This window comes from Microcaecilia unicolor, chromosome 9, assembly GCF_901765095.1.
Source record: "Microcaecilia unicolor chromosome 9, aMicUni1.1, whole genome shotgun sequence".
NCBI classification, from domain to species: Eukaryota; Metazoa; Chordata; class Amphibia; order Gymnophiona; family Siphonopidae; genus Microcaecilia; species Microcaecilia unicolor.
In genome coordinates, this window is record NC_044039.1 from 221,681,254 (window position 1) to 221,702,055 (window position 20,802).

Here is a 20,802-nt window from a genome sequence, read left to right on the forward strand (position 1 = left end):
CTGGGATGAAATAAAGACACAAGTCTGATCACAGAGAAGGCCCAGCTGGTCTGCCAGTTGCCCTTCACACTGCAGTACGATACATCCTGGCTCCTGTCTGGATTCCCAGTCTCCCACTATTCAGTCCTAATTCTTGCAGCTTCCTTTAGAAAGTTCATTTGGTCAATAAAAAGCTTTTTCTCATACTAATTGTGCAGTTAATTGTTTGCCCCTGGGTTTATTAGAGCTCAGTTAAAGCAGTGCATTTTCCTTCAACAGAGCAGGTCATACACTTGTATATACTGCAGGAACCCTGGTCCTCTGACTCCTTCACAAACTCCTCGAGGGTAAGAGAGTCTGCTGTTTTTCCAGTCGGAGCCTTCTTCTCTAAGAACAAGCCCATGGTGTCGCGGTGTGGGAGAGAGATGCTCCGGTTCCAGCGAGGCTCTTCAGTTCCCAGCAGTTCCCGCACCAGTAAAGAAATGGCCTGAAAGAGAATTGGTTTCTCTCAGTAATGGCAACACAACACTTTTCTCCATGTGTCCATGCAGGGCTGGCCCAACCATTCCGCAAGGCTAGATAGTCACCCAGGGCAGCAGTTTCTGGGTAACAGGAAAGAGCAAATGCGGTCAAAGCGAAACTAGCGATGCTGGCCAACCACACAAAGTCAAAGGGCCATCAGCACACGCAGGAAGGGTGGCTGGTTTTCAAGTAGCTCATTTATCTGGGTAAATCACTTTTGCAAATTGTCCTTACTGCGTGTGTGTGGCTGCCCCAAGTACAAAAACTTAGATTGTGAGCCCACCAGGGAGAATATAACAAACATAAACCGCTCTGGTTGTACCACAGAAAGGAAGTATATCAAATAGCAATATAAATATTATCAAAGTTTTAACATTTAAAAGCATGATGTATTGGGAAAATTAGGGGCCTGAAAGTTACTTTGGGGTGGCACCACCATTATAGTTCAAAACTTAAATCACGTCGGGGTCACCACTGTTTAAATGGCCCTATTTTAGACCCCTTCTGGGCTCTTCCACATGGGGGACTAAACATCTTAAGTTCATCCAAAAGGTTCTTTACAGTTTCCCTCCAATCCCAGGGGGGGGGGGGTCTGTCCTGGGGAGGCATCAGCAGCCGCAATTCGAAACTAATTCCCATAACCACTGCTTTCTGGCTTTCTGGATCTAGGTGTATCCTGGGTCATTTATGTTCCCACATATATATATGTTTGTAATCTACTCTTTGTGGTTCAGTGAGTGTGGCTTATTTGTGTATAGCAGATAATAAGGAAAGAGCACATATAATACAGTATGTAGGAATAAAGACAAAGATAATTATCAGGAATAAGATTCTGTTTATTCTTACCAAGATAAAGTCTTCAGTTTAATACATACATCTAGGTTCAAATGCACAGAGCTCTGCTGTCGGTCAAGTGTTGAAGAAGCTTCTAACTTTCCTGTCTGAATGTTAGCTCCTTTATAGGCACAGATCTCAATAGAAGCTTATGGCAGTACCTATTTTTTTCATCTTATTGGCCAATATCTCTGTACCAATTTTTTTCCCTTTTCCGGCAGATGTTCATTTGTACTCTTTGTACCATCTTGTACCAACTTCTTTCCTGTTCTAGTTATTTTGAAACATTTCTTTTCCGGCCAGGTGTCCATCTGTACCCAACTGTCTTTTCCGGTAAACATCTCTTGCTTTTGCTATTTCAAAACCTCGCATCTTTTCCGTCACCCTGAACATCTTGTCTTTATCTTTTATAGAAACATCCAGTTTCACAATCTATTTTTATATAATCTTATGACCTGTGTGCCATGTTATAGAAATACAAGCTAGATTTTACAAACCATTTTTATCTATTATTCTATCATCATATATGCTATATTCAATTTGTAATTTGTTTCAGGTTTTATTAAGACTTCATCATATAGCCCTGCGTTTGCAGGTTCTCAACTGTTATGCCATTAGTGGGTTATCAGGCCTAGTCAAGGCTCCTCTGCTGACCTAAGTCCTGTAACCTGGCTTACCACCATTCCAGTGGATACTCAAGCTCCAATCCATATTAACATATTAGGAACCCCAGATCCTTGTTAAGTCCTTTCTGTTGGATGTTAAAATATTCAATCGTTCTGACTTCAAAGGTCTTACGTTCTTGTATGGTTTTAAAGTTACCTTTCAGGATTCTCACTGTAACGAAGGATGCTATATTGGAGAAACAGGCCAGATGCTTAAGACAAGATTCAATTTACATAGACATCACATGAACAATACTGGTGCCAGTAGGGCTCCCACGCCTGTTGGTCAGCATTTTACAGGACCAGGACACTGTACCAGTGACTTCACAGTGAGAATCCTGAAAGGTAACTTTAAAACCATACAAGAACGTAAGACCTTTGAAGTCAGAATGATTGAATATTTTAACACCCAACAGAAAGGACTTAACAAGGTTCCTAGCCCATTATAAACCATAAAGCTGTATGTCTCTGTTGATCACCCCACCCCTCACCTATCCACACCCATCCTGTTAGAATATCAATGATATGCTTTGATGTCCCCATGCATACCTCCTACCCACCCCCATCCTCCCACCCTGTCAGACTGTCATAGTAATGCTTGAATGTTTTCACTTATATACACTGTCAGCTAGCACATTTGCTTATTTCCGATCTGAGGAAGAAGGGCAACCTTCGAAAGCTAATCAAGAAATGTATTAAGTTATGTCCAATAAAAAAGGTATCATCTTATTTTCTTTTCCATGTTTTATTTTGTTTGATTTCTATTGATAACCACTTTTTGAAGAAATTCACTCAATGCAGCAAGAACAATCTTGACATTTTCAACAGAAAAACATATTCAGATAACAATACATATTGTGGCATTGTGCTATTTAGAATGTCGACACAATGAACAATAAATCATCTTAATAGACAGCATAGGGTGAAAGCAGAGCTGGAACATGTAGACAGAGACGACAGAGTAACAGGAGTTAGATAGAGAATAATGGGACTAACTTAAAGGAAGAAACAGAGCAAAGTGAACCTATCCAGTCTGCCCGTCCACACCATCTACAATCCCAAAAGAAGCTCATCATTGCTACCTGTCCCGAGATATGACGGTGGTCAAACCTTAACTCCAAATGTCTTCACAAAACCTCTACCCAGTCATCTAACTGCATGGCCGGATCCCTGCATGTGGAGTCAGAAAGATGCAGGAATATACTGTCAGCTAGTGTAGCAGTGGATAGGCAAGTCCTGCTACAGTAGACACAGTTGGTGTCACTAAAGAGCACAACATATGCACAAAAACACCTGTGTGTGTTGTTTTTCTGTCTTTTTCTCAGTTTGCACTCCAGATAATTAACCTGCCTGCAAACTCAGGACGTCAGGACTCACAAAAACAGATCAGCAAAGGTGCCGGAGACCGGCGCTGAAGAAGACTTTGTCTGGCGGGGGGTTGGGGAGCCCCGCCAACAAAGGTATCAGGCAGCGGTGGCGGGTCGTCGGTGGTGGGAGGGGGGATCAAAAGTGGTGAGGGAAGGTCGGCAGGGGGGGGGTTGAAAGTAGAGGGGGCCAGGGCTAAATCTGTGGGGGCCCATGCCCCCGTGGTCCCACCTAGCTACGCCCCTGTTATCAGTATACATCCATTTCAAGAGACTCCTGAGGAAGGCACTCATGGGCCAAAACACGATTCATGTCGAGTCCTGGATGTTCAATAAAAGTGCAAGTTTGTACATCGTCTGCTGTTCGTTTTCTTTTTTTCCGTAGCCTTTGTTGTGACTTACCTGTCTGTGTGGCTACAAGGGTTTTTTTAAATGACTCATCAGCATAAGTGCCGCTAAGTATCAGTGGTTGGGTGGCCATGAGCGATTTAAGCAGGTACTTGCACTCAATATTGGGCAGCGTATTTTAATTGGACTAACTTAATATATCTTTGACAAGTTTTCAAGAATTATCCTCTCTTTTCTCCAAGAAGGAGAAATGAGACCTTACCTGCTAATTTGCTTTCCTTTAGTCCCTCTGGACCGGCCCAGGATTGGACTGATGGGTTGTGCACTCCTTCCAGCAGGTGGAGACTGAGAACTTCTGATTCTAGAGAGCCAATAAGAGCCCTGGCCAAGTGACCTTAGATTCAGTAATTGACAAACAAAGCAGAAAAGGAGAGATAGAACTACCCTCTGTGCTCCCTGGGAACTAAGCAGCCACTATAATACTCACAGAAATATGCTTAGACGACCTTGCAAGGCCGTGTCTCATCTGCTCACACACAACTCCTCCAGAGAAGTGGTATGGCAAAGGGGAACACTGCACACAGAGCATCCCCTAGAGTGAAAAAAATTACCTATTCATTTTAGAATCTGCAATGCGGAAAACAACTGTGTTCTCCAAACACAACTACCAACTGTCTTTTTCAAAACTATATACAAGAAACTACACTGCAAGAATATGGGAGGGACCTGGGCAGGTCCGGAGGGACTAAAGGAAAGCAAATTAGCAAGTAAGGACAAATTTCTCCTTCCTTAGCATCCCTCCGGACTGGCCCGGCCCAGGATTGGACTGATGGGAAGTAACAAAGCAGTATCCTTAAGGGAGGGACCCTAGCAAGCTTGCCGTTAGGACCCACGTAGCAAAAAATGCTTCCTGCCGACGCTGCACAGCCAGTCCGTAGTGCTTGGAAAAAGAATGCAGGGAGGCCCAAGTTGCTGCCTTACAACTGTCCACAGGTGGCACCAAAAATCGCTCCGCCCATGAAGCCACTTGCCCCCTAGTGGAATGGGCTTTAACTCCTTCCGGAATTGACTTCCCCACAAGGAGATAAGCGGAAGCTATCATCTACTTAAGCCACCTAGAAATAGTGGGCTTCGAAGCCGCCAAGCCTTTACATAGACCACCGAGCAGCACAAGCAGACGATCTGTGCGCCTGAATTTTTCAGTAACCTTAAGATAGCACTTAAGGAGTCTCTTAATTTCCAAAGTGCGTAATTTCTTCTGTTCCTCCGAACCTGAAGATCCCAGTACTGGTAAGATGACCGATTGAGAAAGATGAAACCTCGATACCACTTTGGGTAGAAACTGGACGCAACACCACGCGCTCCTGGGAAAACTCCAAAAAAGGAGACCGGCAGGAAAGAGCTTGTAACTCCGAGACTCGCCGAGCTGAAGCAATGGCCACCAAAAACACCGCCTTAAGAGCTAAATCCTTAAGGGAACAAGAAGATAACTGCTCAAAGGGAGGTCTCGTGAGGGCAGACAATACCAAGTTGAGATCCCAAGCCAGAAAAACTGTTCGAGTCGGCGGACAAAGAAGACCAACACCCTTCAAGAAACACAACACGTCTGGGACACTTGCCAGCGATTTACCTTAAATCTGACCTCGGAAGCAAGATAGTGCCGCCACCTGCAAAATTTCCCCCAAGGAGGCCCAGAACGGAGAAACACCAGAGTCTGCACACCAGTCCTCGAAAATCCGCCAAGTTTGCACATAATTCAGAGACGTAGACCAACGACAAGACTGTAACATGGTAGTGATCACAGAAGACGAGTAACCCCTTTTTCGTATACGACCCCGTTCAAGAGTCAGGCCGTAAGACAAAATCGAGCCGGATCTGGATGAGAAATGGGCCCTTGAACCAGAAGGTCACTCAGATCCATAAGATGACCCGAAGCCGCTGAAGATCCGTGTACCATAGCCGCCGAGGCCAATCCGGAGCGACAAGAACGACCGGTCCTCTGTGCGCTTCGACTCTTTGAAGAAGACGCCCCACCAGAGGCCATGGGGAAAATACGTAGAGGAGACCGGCAGGCCACTGTTGAAGGAGGGCATCTATCCCCTCTGCCTTTAAATCTTTTCGACGGCTGAAAAACCGGGATACCTTTGCGTTGAGACTGGAGGCAAACAGATCCATCTGAGGAGTTCCCCAGTGGGAAATGATCAACCGATACACGTGCAGACTTACAGACCATTCTCCTGGATCGAGTGTGTCGACTTAGAAAATCTGCCTGGATGTTCTCTACTCCCGCTACATGTGAGGCTGAAATGGCGGAAAGATGACGCTCCGCCCAGGACATGAGCTTCGCAGTCTCGAGCTGCAACAGGTGACTTTTCGTTCCCCCCTGATGGTTGACATGAGCTACCATGGTAGTATTGTCCGAGAGGACTCGAACCGCGCCACCCACTAACAATGGAAGAAATGCTTCCAGGGCCAGGCGAATCACCCTGGTCTCCAACAAATTGATCAAGAGGGAGGACTCCAGAGTCGACCAGAGACCCTGAGCAAACCTCCCCAAGCAATGGGCTCCCCAGCCCTTGAGACTGGCATCTGTCATGACCACTAACCATTGGGGAGGCTCCAGTGGCATTCCCTTGGTGAGACTGCCCGTCCGCAGCCACCAACGGAGGCTGCTGCACTCCAGAGAACACAAACGCAAGCGCACCAGGGGAGAGTCTGTCTGAGGAGACCACCTTGAAAGCAAAGAAGCTTGGAGAGGTCTCATATGAGCTCTGGCCCACAGAACTACCTCTATCGTCGCAGTCATAGAACCTAGAACCTGCAGACAGTCCCGAGCAAACGGCACGTGAGTGCAAAGCAAGTGCTGAATCTGATCCTGCAACTTTAGAATTGTGCTCTGAGGAAGAAAAATCTGACCTTGTGCGGTGTCAAAAGCGACCCCCAAGTACTCCAGGTACTGCGAGGGTACCAACCGGCTCTTGGATGCATTGACTACCCAACCGAGGGACTGCAAAAAACACACCACCTTATCCGTGGCCTGTAGACTTTCGCGATATGACTTTGCCTTGATGATCCAGTCGTCTAAGTATGGATGGACCAAAATACCTTCCTTCCTGAGCGCCACTGCTTCTACCATCATAACCTTGGTGAAAGTGCGAGGAGCCGTAGGCAGACCAAAGGGCAGCGCCCAAAACTGAAAATGCTGATTCCGAACTGCAAACCTCAGAAACCTCTGATGGGCGACCCAGATCAGAATGTGAAGATGAGCCTCTGTCAGATCCAAAGCTGTAAGGAACTCTCCCGACCGTACTGACAGACCGTAGAGTTTCCATTCGAAAACTGGAGACCCTGAGGACCCGGTTGACTGCCTTGAGATCTAAAATCAGATGAAAGGAGCCCTCTTTCTTCAGCACCACAAAATAAATGGAATATCAACCTAGCCTGCGCTCTGCAGGAGGAACCAGACAAATAGCCTGAAGATCCAAAAGCCTCTGAAGAGTGTCCCGAACTGCCCCCGCTTTGAGTCGGGACCAACAGGGAGACTCTAAAAAGGCGTCCGTGAGAGGCCTTGCGAATTCTAAGGTGTACCCATCACGAATAACCTCCAAGACCCACTGATCGATAGTAATCTGGCCCAACCTCTGGAAAAACTGCAACAACCGAGCTCCCACAGGAACCAGAGGAGGAGCCCGCACACCTTCATTGGGAAGGACGGGCAGTGGACTGAAAAGAGGATCGGGAATCGCGACCCCCTCTACAGAAGCATCGAAAGGACTGATTCCTTTGGAAAAATCTGGACCTCTGGGTCTTGTTCCCCCAGCTGGGACGGAACCTGCGGAAGTCCCGCATACGCCCCCGACTAAACAAGGAACTCCGCCCAGAAGACCGAGACCTATCCTCTGGTAGACGAGGGATCTTGGTATACCCTAAACTACGCACCAACTTATCCAACTCTTCCCCAAACAGGAAGGAACCCCTGAAAGGAAACTTACTCAACTTAGCTTTGGAAGCTGCATCCGCCGACCATCCCCGCAACCACAGGGAGTGGCAAGCTGCCACCCCCAAAGCTAACGACTTTGAGGAGGCCCGCAATAAATCATACAAGGCATCTGCCAGAAAGCCAAACCCAGCTCAATCTTGGCGACCTCAGCATCGAGAGAGGACAAATCATCTGATGTTCTGTCTAGTACTCTTTCCACCCAGTGAAAGCATGCCCTGGCAACCAGGGAGCCGCAGATGGCAGCCTGCACAGACAAAGAAGTAACATCAAAACTTAGTCGGAGGACAGCGTCCAACCGCCGGTCCTGGACATCTTTCAGGGCCGTGCCGCCATCCACTGGGACCATATTACACTTGGTCACTGCGTCCACAACCGGAAACTTTAAGAGGGACTTGTCCGCATCTGGTACCGGGTAAAGTTGAGACATGGCCTTGGCAGGACGAAAGGCAGAGTCTGGAACATCCCATTGACTCTGAATAATGTCCCGAATGTCCTGATGCATAGGAAATGTCCGCCCTGCAGATCTGACACCTTTGACCAACAAATCCACCTTACGGATCTCAGGGACTAAGGGCTGCTCCTCCTCAAACTGGAGGGTGGAGGCTACCAAAGAAATGAGCTCTTGGAGGTCATCCTTATGAAAGATACAGAGTACCGATGGATCCTCCCCCATAGGAAAGGGGTCACCCCCGGACTCTGAAGGGACAGGGTCTTCCCAACGTCCCTCTAATAGCCTCTCCTCTTCCTCCAAAAGGAGCATATCCACCTTTGTATCCAAAACCAGGTCTTCCTCTGCCTCCCAGGAGACCCTAGCCCTTTTGGAGGGGGCCAACTGACTAGGAAGGGAGCCCCCCAAAGTACTGGGCCCAGCTCCTGCCTTCTTCATCAAAAATGCCTGGTACATCTGCAGGACAAACTCAGGAAAACCACCTTCCTGAGAGCCTGCAGAATGTACCAAGGACGCTGCAGCCTGTTCCATAGCCTGAGAAGGAAGCGAAGGATCCCGGCCCCCAGCAGAAGAAGCTGATGACAAAACCGCCGAGCTAGGCAGATCCGAAACGGGACCACCAGAAGACGCTGCCTAAACTGCTGTGGATCAAGGGAGCGAGGGAGGAGACACCGAGGACGAGTCCTGCACTGTACAAAACCTACAGACCCCGAGCGCGCCAACACCCCGACGCTGACAGACGCCGCAGCGCTTAAGCTTCTCTGACATGGCGGCATAGCGCTGCCGTCCTGCCTGAGCGGGTCACTTATTTATTTACTTATTTTATTTCACAATTGTGCCGCCGCAGCGATGGAAAACAAGGACTGCAAACAAAAGACAGCTCAGAAACTACCAACGAAGCTGCCTGCTCGTTCTAGTCTGGGTTTTTTTTTCTGCTGTGCTGAATTAAAAGAAACCAAAACCTATGGCTGCCTCTCCCAAAAGCTGCACACCTTTTTCTCTGAAAGGGTGAGCCCTGCACAGCTAAAGGGAGAAGGGGAGGAAAGTGGGGGAGGGACCCCGGAACCCCCAAGTGTGGCACCCCAGAGGCTGGACACAATTACACTACTTCAGCCTCCAATACCAAGCTTCGCAGAGCACAGAAGGTTAGAAATAAAATCTCTTTCCTCCTTTTTTTTTTTTTTCAAATATCTAAAGAGAACTGAAAGAGACTAAAGGGCTCACCTCCTTCCACCTGCTGGAGACAGATTACTGAATCTAAGGTCACTTGGCCAGGGCTCTTATTGGCTCTCTAGAGTCAGAAGTTCTCAGTCTCCACGTGCTGGAAGCAGTGCACAACCCATCAGTCCAATCTTGGGCCGGTCCGGAGGGACGCTAAGGAATGTGTGCATTAGTTTCTTCCTTTCGTGGTACATGATGTCGTCCAGCTTGACCTAATGAAGAGAGGCTAACACATGTATTAAGGGCTCCTTTTACGAAGTGGCACTACTGATTAGTGTGTGCTCAATGCTAAGAAGCTCATTCAATTCCTATGGGCTTCGTCGCAATCAGTGCATGCAAATTGTATTTATTTATTTATTTATGACATTATTATCCCGAAAACAAGCTTGAGTTCAATGTGGCTTACAGTTTAGATTAAACATAGAGTTTGAATTTCAAGAGTAGTGAAGTAGTAATTGGTAACGCTGCTTTGTAAACGAAGCCCTGATTAGCGTTTATTAATATTTTTTACACCGCTCACCTACAAATTGTTTGTTGACCCTTGTTTTTATACATACAATTCAAAAGCAAATTCAGAGGTCCTTTTACTAAGCCGTGGTAACAAGTGGCCTGCGGTAGTGTGGGCGTGTGTTTTGGGCGCATGCTGGGCCATTTTTTTACTGCGACTGGGAAAAAGGGCTTTTTTAATGGGTCTGGAAATAAAAACTAGTGTGCGCCTATTTATGGCCTGAGTGCTTACCACCACCCATTGGCCTAGTAGTAAGAGCTCACGCGCTACCTGTCTGGTAGAAAATAGAAAAGTATTTTCGGTGAATGCCAAACTCAGAATTACAGCTGAGCGCATGTCCTAGCCCAGCAGTACTGCCAATTTGCGCATGTTAGCCTTCCGGCACCTTAGTAAAAGGGCCCCTCAAATACTTAAAATACAATTTATATAGACTCAGTAAATAGCAAAATACAGTATAAATAAATCTTAATATCCTAGTCACTCCTTCCTTTAAGTAGGGAATTTAAGCAACTGAATCAATAACAACTTACGACTCTGTCCTCTCTCTCCTCCTCCCCCCCCCCCCCCATAAGTACATAAGTAATGCCACACTGAGAAAAGACCAAGGGTCCATCGAGCCCAGCATCCTGTCCATGACAGCGGCCAATCCAGGCCAAGGGCACATGGCAAGCTTCCCAAACGTACAAACATTCTATACATATTATTCCTGGAATTGTGGATTTTTCCCAAGTCCATTTAGTAGTGGTTTATGGACTTGTCCTTTAGGAAACCGTCTAACCCCGTTTTAAACTCTGCTAAGCTAGCCGCCTTCACCACGTTCTCCGGCAACGAATTCCATGTGCTTCGCATTGACACTGCTATCACTAAGGGGCCTTTTCACTAAAGCTTAGCAAGCACTAAGTCCTACATGGCCCATACGTATAAAATACAACAGGCAGTGTGAGTTGCTGCTTGCTGCCAGCGAAGACCTAAAGGAGGTCAGGGGAGTGGAATTAAGTGACCCACCCAATCATCTGAGGGGGCGGAGTTGTCATGCCCACCCACTGTGGGCTCGAGCCTGCCCAAAATTGGATGTCTGGCTAGGCCCTCGGGGTATGTGTGTGTGTGTGGTGGGGGGGGGGGGGGGGGGGGGAGGTTCTGTGTTCAATGCATGAGTATAGCACCCGCAATCATTTTCAAAAGTTGTCTCCTACACTTGAGACCCAGATTGGCCACTATTGGTAACAGGATACTGGGCCTGATGGATCTTTGGTCTGACTCAGTATGGCTGATCTTATGACTGGGTGCTCACCTTAATGTGCTCAAAGTCGGTTATCCCCAACTGTGGGAGGTTGGAGCTGTTAATAAAGATCAGTTTCCGCCCTGTGATGAAGTTTTCCAGAAAACAACCCTGTCACAGATAAAAATGTTGCAAACCAGTCAGTTGCTACCAAGAAAATGCAGCAAAACAAGGTGCCACAGGGGCTGTCGCCCAACCAATATTACGCTCAGCACAGCATCAGCAAATTGAGAGCTTGGGAGTGAGGCTGGAGATTGGTTTGTTTGGCCCCTCCAACCAGAAAGGTGTTCTATTGCCCCTGGCTGTATACAGTAGAAAGGCGAAAAAAGTCAAACTGCACTGAAAAATGTTGCTGATCTGGGACTGCTAGATTGACAATCTTACTGAATAAAACAGAAGTGTGAAAGTGTGCTTAATGCTTATGATTCGTGGAGGGGCATTTTCAAAAGGAAAGTCTAAGTTGGAATTTGGACGTCTTTGTAAAACGTCAAAATTCGGAGGCGGGGAGAAGGTCATTTTTGAAAAAAGATGGATGTCCATCTTTTGTTTCGAAAAAGCCATGGATGTCCTTGGATTTGGACGTCCCTGGATTTGGACATCTTTAATTTTTGGCAATTTTCGAAACCAAAGACATCCAAGTATAAAACGTCGAAATGCAAGGTATTTGGACATGGGAGGAGCCTGCATTTGTAGTACACTGGTCCCCCTGACATGCCAGGACTGCAATCGAGCACCCTAGGGGGCACTGCAGTGTACTTCATAAAATGCTCCCAGGTACACAGCTCCCTTACCTTGTGTGCTGAGCCCCCCCAAAACCCTCCCAAAACCCACTACCCCCAACTGTACACCACTACCATAGCCCTTACGGGTGAAGGGGGGCACCTAGATGTGGGTTAAATGCTATGTACACCAATCTGGCCCTATGTTGCATATTATGCTATATTTATGAGAAGGTGAGAGTGTGAGTGGATGGGTATATATTAGTAATTTAATAGAATTTTAATTAATTTGTTTATTGAAACACTTAATAAAGGAATTTGGTACTTGAATAGTTGTTAGTATTGTATGCATTAGAGCTAAAATACAACTATATTGAAATAGATTTACCCTTTGTGTGTAAATTATAATACAGGATAGATAGAGAAGAAATCTCTTAAGAAAGGGGGACACCCAGGGAAGAGAGCAGTTTAGAATTTATCAAACAATCCAGAACACAAATCTGAAAATAGAAGAATTTAACATAGCTTAGCTTTAGTCGTGAACTGCTTTTCAAAATCTCCAAGTTGGATTATGCTAATGTTGTTTCCTTGGGCATGGCGGATTATTTATGGAAAAGATTACGGACATCATTTGGTTGTTGAGGGTGTGTGGGATGGAGGGATCATGTGACTCCCCTTTATGTTGGATTTTATTGGTTACCTGTAGTATATCAGTCATTTTATAAAGTTTAAGTTTAGGGGTATACCCTCCTATTTAGCTTCAAAAACTGTTTTTTACGCTCCTGCCCGATCATTAAGGTCTGCTAATGCTTTTTGCTGACTCTTCCTAATACTTTGCAGACCTGGGAAAGTGCCTTGTTTTGGAGGGCACCAGTTTTATGGAATCAGCTTCTGCTGGGATTAAGGGGAGAAATCTTTTGTTTTTTGGGATCAGAGGGCTGAATGGTGGTAGCATCAGTTGATGACCTGTATAATATTTTTGTCATTATTGTTTTATATGCTGCTTTTTATATGGTATGTTTGTTTTATTGATTGCTCTTTCCTGTCAGTCATGGTGTTCTTTTCTTTCTTTTTATTTTATTTGTAAACCACTCTGGCTTCAAACTAGTTTATATTAAACTATTAATCTTTATTTATTTATTTATTGCATTTGTATCTCACGTTTTCCCACCTATTTGCAGGCTCAATGTGGCTTACAAGGTCCCATTATGGCAATCGCCATTCCAGAGTGAAAGATACAATTGGTATCTTGCCATGCATATCTGCCTTCAATCCCTCTCCGAATATGTGTGGATCTATTTCCACCACAATAAGTGGAGGAACACTCAGTCCCTACGTATCTCAGCAAGAGACAGTTCATGGGGTAGGGTAGATAGTCTCTTCAAAGGACAAGGGAAACGTAGGTTCAAAAGATGATCTTTATTGCAACTATTCAAAGGACTCGACACAGCTGCTGTGTTTCGGTGTAAAAACACTTGCCTCAGGAGTCTCATAATGTTCGTTGTATGATGTTTGAATGAACAAAGTAGATCTGGAGTTTGTAGACACTCTAGTGGCTTCTGTCTCCAGTTGCTCCACATTTCTGGGATCTGAAAGAATACAGTCATACAACCTCCAGTATCGCTTATCCATATACTTTCTCAGTCACAAATAACATAGTAGATGACGGCAGATAAGGACCTGCATGGACAATCCAGTCTGCCCAACAAGATAAACTCATAGCATAAGGTATGATGTGATACTGCATATGCATACTTGATCTTGATCATCAAACTTGTCATGCACAATTTCTCTAATAATCATTTTCTTTGCACAATGTGTCCAAAGTATAAAAGGAAAAGTCTTGTCACTTGAGCTTCCAAGAAAAGCTTAGATTTGATCACCTCCAATACCAATTGATTTGTTCTTCAGACAGTCCACAATATAAGCAGTATTCTTCTTCAGCACCATAATTTGAAGGCATTGATTTTCTTCCTGTCTTGTTTCTTCACTGTCCAACTTTCACATCCACATGATGATATAGAAAATACCATGGCTTGGAGTGTGAAAGTGATGTCACTTGGTAGATGGCTGCCTCATCAACAAACTCCTTCAACCCTGCCTTAATATGTGATAATTAGCACACTCTGAACAGATAAAAGGCAATCCACTACGATATGAAATCATGGAGGAAGATGGCGAGTTAAATGTCAAAGGAAACACAAAAAGGCAGAAGATCTGCGATGCAAACACATCAGAACAAACAGCAGGCCAACAAATAGAAAGGATCAAAGAAAGGACTTTAATTCAAACTTTGGAAGAGTTGCTGCAAGGCTAATTCATCCTCATCGTTACGTCTAGAGAGAAGCATGCATTGTGTTTTGACCTCTCTAGTTCTGCCTCTGACGCAGCCTTCTGGTGAAGCAAGGCCATGTCAGGCATATATGATTGTTTGAATTAAAGTCCTTGCTTTCTTCAAATTAGGCATTATTGGTCTTCCTTGAGAGCAGAACTTGGGGAAGCATGGACATGGGGTTCCTTAGCCAGGATCCTCCTTAAACTCCCATATCAGCTAAATGGCCTATTGACTTGGTATAAAGTGCTAAATGAAAATAGGCGGGTAAAGGATATGGGGCCGTTGGTAGATAAATGGAATGGGGAGTTGGGCACTACTTATGTCTGGCAGGGCTGCAGCCTCCGGAATCCAACTCTCCAAGAATTTTTGCAAGTCTTTTTCCAGTAAAGACTCCGGTAAGCCTACCAGCCTTAAATTGTTTCTTCGCGAGCGGTTTTCCAACTCGTCAATTTTCTCTTCTAATTCTAAGACTCGTTTTGTGAGCTTTGGCTGTTCTTCTGACATCTGAGTCACCTCCTCCTCCACCCGCCCAATTCGCTGCTGCACTTCTTGTATCTCAGCTGCTGTTGTCTCATATCGCTCCTCCATTCCATCTAATTTATCCAAATTCTTCTGGAGTTTAGCATCCATGGTTTATTCAACAGCCGCTTTTACTTCAGAGATTATTTCTGCAGCCCATTGCGAACTCGGTGTAGGTGATGGTGGCAAATTTGTATCCGCCATCTTGGGCTCCGTAAGCCGTCCTTTCTCCCGCGGCTCTTTCCTCTATGTTTTTGCTGCCATTCACGTTGATACAGCACAGTTTAGCGGACCCACCGTGATCAGTTTGGTTCAGGGCTCTGTATGTTCGTCGTTAGATAAATTATGATGTTGATTTCATCTGCTGGTTAATCGGGCACTCCGGAGCAGTAACTCTCTACCTCCTTACTCCTCCATAGCCCAACCGGTCTTAGGCACTACTTATAATGGACAAACATTCCAGAGGCTGTTTTTGACACTCTATGAAATGGTTAAGGCGGCTGAGCTGCAGGAGACGCAATACAAGATCTTACATAGAGCATACATTTCCAGGGCGAAGGGGGCAAAAATGGGACTCTGGGATGATGATAGGTGCATCAAATGGAACAGGGATGGGGGAACGCTGCTTCACTCCTTTTTAGAATGCCCGGCTCTGGTGTTGTGGAATGAGGCCATTCAGGTGATCAATACTGTTATACAGAAGACATTAGAGTGGGATTATGCAACTTTGCTGCTAGGAGACCAATCCTTTCTAATTAGGCAAGGTCTAACACAACCTTACAGGAGACTGGTATATATCTACTACTACTACTATTTAGCATTTCTATAGCGTTACAAGGCGTACGCAGCGCTGCACAAACATAGAAGAAAGATAGTCCCTGCTCAAAGAGCTTACAATCTAATAGACAAAAAATAAAGTAAGCAAATCAAATCAATTAATGTGTACGGGAAGGAAGAGAGGAGGGTCGGTAGAGGCGAGTGGTTACAAATGGTTACGAGTCAAAAGCAATGTTAAAGAGGTGGGCTTTCAGTCTAGATTTAAAGGTGGCCAAGGATGGGGCAAGACGTAGGGGCTCAGGAAGTTTATTCCAGGCGTAGGGTGCAGCGAGACAGAAGCCGCGAAGTCTGGAGAAGGCAGTAGTGGAGAAGGGAACAGATAAGAAGGATTTATCCAGGGAACGGAGTGCACAGGAATGGGTGTAGGGAAGGACGAGTGTGGAGAGATACTGGGGAGCAGCAGAGTGAGTACATTTATAGGTTAGTAGAAGAAGTGTGAACAGGATGCAAAAACGGATAGGGTTTTCCTCCTGTTGGTAAAGAAAAATCTTACATTTTTGGATAGCTGAAGAGGGTGCACTAGGAGTGGTATGGAAAACGAGAATGAGGGAGGTTGGCACACATGAGAGGCGAATCTACTCAAAGGCCAGCAAACCAGATAACAGAAAGTATGCCATGCTGTGGACAGACTGTCTAAATGTGATCACCTAAGGATGGAGAGGGGGGGACAGGAGAAGGAGAATGTAGGGCTGAGTGTGGGGGGGGGGGGGGGGGCGTGATTGCTGAGAACTGGGAAGGAGTGCCTGACGGAATGTAAGGTAGAATGGTTGGGGGGAGTTAATTTAATTATAATAAATAAAATACAATGCAGGCTGTTATAGAAGCACAAAGCTTGATACGGATGTGGATTATATATCTGGATTTTGTGCCTTTGGATTGTATAATTGGCTTCATAACATGCAACTTGTAAATACAACCTGTCATTGTGTGAATAAAAATAAAAAAAAAAGTCCTTGCTTTGATACTTTATATTTGTTGGTCTGTTGTTTGTTCTCGGAGTAAAATGTCAAAGCCTGATCTTAAGATCTGTGCCTCTTGTTGGCATATTTGGCAAGATGGTGTTGATACCTGCAGAGTCTGAAATGAGCAAGTTAAAATTGAATGCCAAGAAATGCAGAGTGATGAATCTGGGGTACAGAAATCCAAAGGAGATGTACACAGATGTACACAGCTCAGGAAAGGGACCTTGGGATGATAGTGTCTGCGAGACTTGAAGAGATAGGTATTACCAAATTGGTATTGAATTGGTTTAGAAAATGTTTATTTCATCGAAGATATGTTGTTAAGATGAAAGGGAATTTATTGAATGCTTGGCAATGTATTTATGAGTACCCTTGACTTTCTTTTATTGGCTGCTGATGAAGTCACTTATTCTTATGCAGACAATATTTTTATCCTGGTACCAGTACATCAAGTAAAGTAACTGAATGTGGGGATATAAATGAAACAAATAAATAAATTAAAGCCTGGGTATCAGCTTCTTTGTTAAAGTTAAAAACAAGTAAAACCGAAGTTCTCTGGTTCACTAATGAAGTGGACTGTTTACCTAAATCAATTCATATTGGGCAAATGAGAAGTTGACAGTGGAGAAATCTTCCAGAGTACTAGAAGTAATTTTGAACTTGTTTTTATCTGTTGATGTACAGATTAATAACCTTTTTAGGAAAGTTTTTCTTTTTTTTTTAAATATTTTATTTTTGAAATTTCCATTACAGAAAGAGTAAACCATATAACAAAATACACAGATAGGTAACTTATCATCCTCTCCCTCCCCCGGCTCTCTCTATACATAGAAGACAACTACGAATTATTCAATCTTATTTTCATGAATATCATTTTAGGCTGCTGGTTCAAAGTCTCATTTTGGCCCAATTGGATTATTCTAATGTGTTATATTTAGGTATATTTAGGGGAACCGGCATTTGCATGAGGAACAGTTGATATGAAAACAGGAGCGGTTACCCTTCACCAAGTTCCTGTGGAGGATTTGAAGATATTAAACTACACTTTGTAAAGGTGGATTGCATTAGAGATTTCTACAAAATGAACTGAAGACGGACTTGGCCGGATTAAAGTTCAGTCTGTATAACAATATCCGGGTGGAATGCCGGGATGGGAAATCTAATTGGACATTAACAGCGATTTGAAAATCAATAGCGACCCAAAACCTGATGGTGAATGTATATTGGTTAAATAACAACGTTGTATGTATTTTTAAGTAAAAGGGGATTGGAGGATTGTAGTCAGGTACTATTGTGTGAATGGTGGATGGATGATTGTAGTATGTATTTGAGGTAGAGCTAATGAATATGGCACTTTTTTCTAATAAAGATATTTTGTATATATTAAAATATACTGGAGTTTATGTGGAATCAATATTTGGGTATATCAGCAAAATTGGGGAACTGCTTACAATTGCTACAGAACAAACGTAATAACGTGTTCCCATTGTTAAGGGAGCTACACTGGCTTCTGTTGCAGGCACTTATACTTTTTAAATCTTGCTGCATTGTTTTTAAGATTTGGAATGGTTTGATGTCAGAACAGGCCATTCACTTGGTATCCTATCCAGTGGCATAGACACGGGGGGGCCTGGGCCTCCCCAATTTGGGTTTGGTACCCCAAAGTCTGCTGATTTGGTTGGTGGGGGTCCCCAAGCCCCGCCAGCAGACGCTTTCCTGTGGCGATATTCGCCACAGTGCTGCTTCCCTCTCCCTCGCGTTCATTCTTGGTTTTAATGAAATTAAGCATGCGCGAGCATTGTGCATGCTCAATTTCACTAAAACCAAGCATGTGCGCTGGGGTGGGAAAGCAGAGCAGGCAGCGCAGCACTGACTATCGCCACAGGAAGGCTTTTGGTGGAGCTTGGAGACCCCTTCTGTTGGGATATTGTCTTGTGGTGTAATACTATGCCAGCATGTCCTCTCCTGTTGGGATACTCAGATGAGTAGCCAGGTTGAGGCATTGGGGGGGGGGGGGGGGGGGGGGGGAGAAGAGTGGACTGCTGAAGGCGCTGGTGCCTATTTTTCATGCGAGAGATCATGTGAAAAATAGGTGCCGACACCGTCGGAAGTCTGTTTGTGGGAGTATTTGCTCCCCTGGCGACCCACCTAGCTACACCTCAGGATATTGTGTTGAGGTCCTAGTCACTTGTTCAGTACCCATGTCTGTTTTATAATTCCCACCTTAAGTAGTTCCCTTATTTGTCCCGTTTGTGTAGATTAGATTGTAAGAGCAGGGACTGTTTCTTACATGTTTAGTGTGCAGCGCTGCGTACGTCTAGTAGCGCTATAGAAATGATAAGTAGTAGTAATTATATTATGCAGCCTTGCTGAGTTTAAAGGGGGTCTGGATAGATTCCTGAAGGAAAAGTCCATTGATCGTTATTAAATTTTGGGGTTTTGCCAGGTTCTTGGGGCCTGGATTGGCCGCTGTCAGAGACAGAGTGCTGGGCTTGATGGACTTTTGGTCTTTTCCCAGCGTGGCGGTGCTTATGTCCTCTCCTTTTGGGATGCTGTGTTGTCTTTCTGGCTTATATTCTTGGGGGGGGGGGGGGGGAATCCTGAAGTATTTACAGTGTGTTTTTTTTTCTAGCAAAAAAGGTGGCGGTACTCAAATGCCAGGCCATCCTTCATGGGTGGAGTAATCAGTGAGGGACCCACCCCACAATAGCCTGCAACCATGCACAGAATCTATGACAAGGCAGAATTCTTGTGTAGAGCCTGAGTTCTTTCATTAAAACTCGGGGGACCATGGGTCAATTTTAGCAGACAAAAATGTCGGTACTCAGTACCCCCAAGCAGGGGCGTAGCCATACTTTGGTGGGAGGGGGGTCCAGAGCCGGAGGTGAAGGGGCACCTTTTAGCCGCCCCCCCCCCATCGGGTACCTTTGCTGGTGGGGGTCCCCAACCCCTGCCAGCTGAAGTCCTCTTCTCCAGCGCAGCTGTGTTGCTGATCTGCAAGGCTTCTGTTTCTGTGATTCTGACGTCCTGCACGAGAAGAGGACTTTGGCTGGGGGGGGGGTTGGGGACCCCCCCCCCCCCCCCCCAGCAAAGGTACCCTGCGGGGGAGGGTGGCAGGGAGCAAGGGGCAAATCTACGGGGGTCCATGGTCCATGCCCCCTTGGCCCCCCACCTAGCTACGCCCCTGCCCCCAAGTACCCCCTTATAAAACGCCCAGGGTGGGTAACACGAGCCAATTGCCCGGGGCCAGAGGCTGCACCTGGTACTGCGGGAAGCCGTTGCGCCCGATCCACTTGGCCACCTTCTCGCGGCTCCACTGCAAACACTCGGGCTCCACGAGAGCCGCCATTTGCGCGTCCCGCCGGCGCCATGGCAACGCGCACTTCCTGCAGCTGCGGCTCCAAGGCGGGAGGGCGTGGCTTGGGGGCACTTCCGGTCGGCGCTCGAGCCGCCGCCGCCGCCTCGGCTGTTTCCGGCTCAGGCTGTCGGAAGAAGGAAGGTGCAGGATAGATGTCGCAGGCGCTGGCTGCAGGCGGGTCCCGGTCCGAGCCCGCCGGTGGCGGCTCAGGAGATGGAGCGGAAGTGCCGGGGGTGGCAGGTAAGGGGCTGAGGCTAGAGTGGGGGAGGGGGCGGTCCTGCGGGTGCAAATCTCTTCACTGACCCCGGCTGCTCCACTTGCAACTGTGTCATTTGCTGCTGGAGGATGCGCTGAAAGCGGTTAGTGCAGGGAGGAAGGTCCGGAAGTCAGTATTAAGGTGCATTGGAGGGATTGCAGTGCACTGGCGTCTTTGGCTGTGACCTGCAATGGAGGGGATGCAGTGCACTGGTGTCTTTGGCTGTGACCTGCATTGGAGGGAATGCAGTGCACTGTCGTCTTTGGCTGTGCCTTGCATTGGAGGGAATGCAGTGCACTAGTGTCTTTGGTTGTGACTTGCATTGGAGGGAATGCAGTGCACTGTAGTCTTTGGCTGTGCCTTGCATTGGAGGGAATGCAGTGCACTAGTGTCTTTGGCTGTGACTTGCATTGGAAGGAATGCAGTGAACTGGCATCTTTGGCTGTGACCTGCATTGGAGTCTTTGGCTGTAACCTGCAATGGAGGGAATGCATGGCACTGTCATCTTTGACTGTGACTTGCATTGGAGGGATTGCAGTGCACTGGCGTCTTTGGCTGTGACCTGCATTGGAGGGAATGCAGTGCACTAGTGTCTTTGGCTGTGATCTGCATTGGAGGGAATGCAGTGCATTAGTGTCTTTGGCTGTG

General features: G+C 46.1%; 2 protein-coding genes across 2 annotated transcripts in view; one reads left to right on the forward strand and one right to left on the reverse strand.

Moving 5' to 3' along the window:
* Positions 1 to 216: 216 nt before the first annotated feature.
* Positions 217 to 19,889, reverse strand: SAMD15 (sterile alpha motif domain containing 15). Its single transcript, XM_030213727.1, has 3 exons — positions 19,800 to 19,889; positions 11,181 to 11,279; positions 217 to 466 (listed from the first exon to the last, which is right to left on the reverse strand). The coding sequence occupies exons 1-3, from the start codon at positions 19,887 to 19,889 to the stop codon at positions 221 to 223; spliced, it is 435 nt and encodes a 144-aa protein (XP_030069587.1). The 3' UTR covers positions 217 to 220.
* Positions 19,890 to 20,038: 149 nt separating this feature from the next.
* Positions 20,039 to 20,802, forward strand: part of TMED8 (transmembrane p24 trafficking protein family member 8) — a 31,674-nt gene continuing 30,910 nt past the window's right edge. The window contains exon 1 of the mRNA XM_030215072.1: positions 20,039 to 20,138. Within this exon, the coding sequence (XP_030070932.1) occupies positions 20,051 to 20,138 (88 nt within the window). The 5' untranslated portion in view covers positions 20,039 to 20,050. The remainder of the gene's footprint in view (positions 20,139 to 20,802) is intronic.

Coding starts and splice junctions, on each gene's coding strand:
- SAMD15 (XM_030213727.1), bottom strand. CDS start 19,889: ATGGCGGCTCTCGTGGAGCCCGAGTGTTTGCAGTGGAGCCGCGAGAAG. Junction 11,280..19,799: donor ACGGCTTCCCGCAGTACCAG/GTGCAGCCTCTG, acceptor TATCTGTGACAG/GGTTGTTTTCTGGAAAACTT. Junction 467..11,180: donor CCGACTTTGAGCACATTAAG/GTGAGCACCCAG, acceptor ATTCTCTTTCAG/GCCATTTCTTTACTGGTGCG.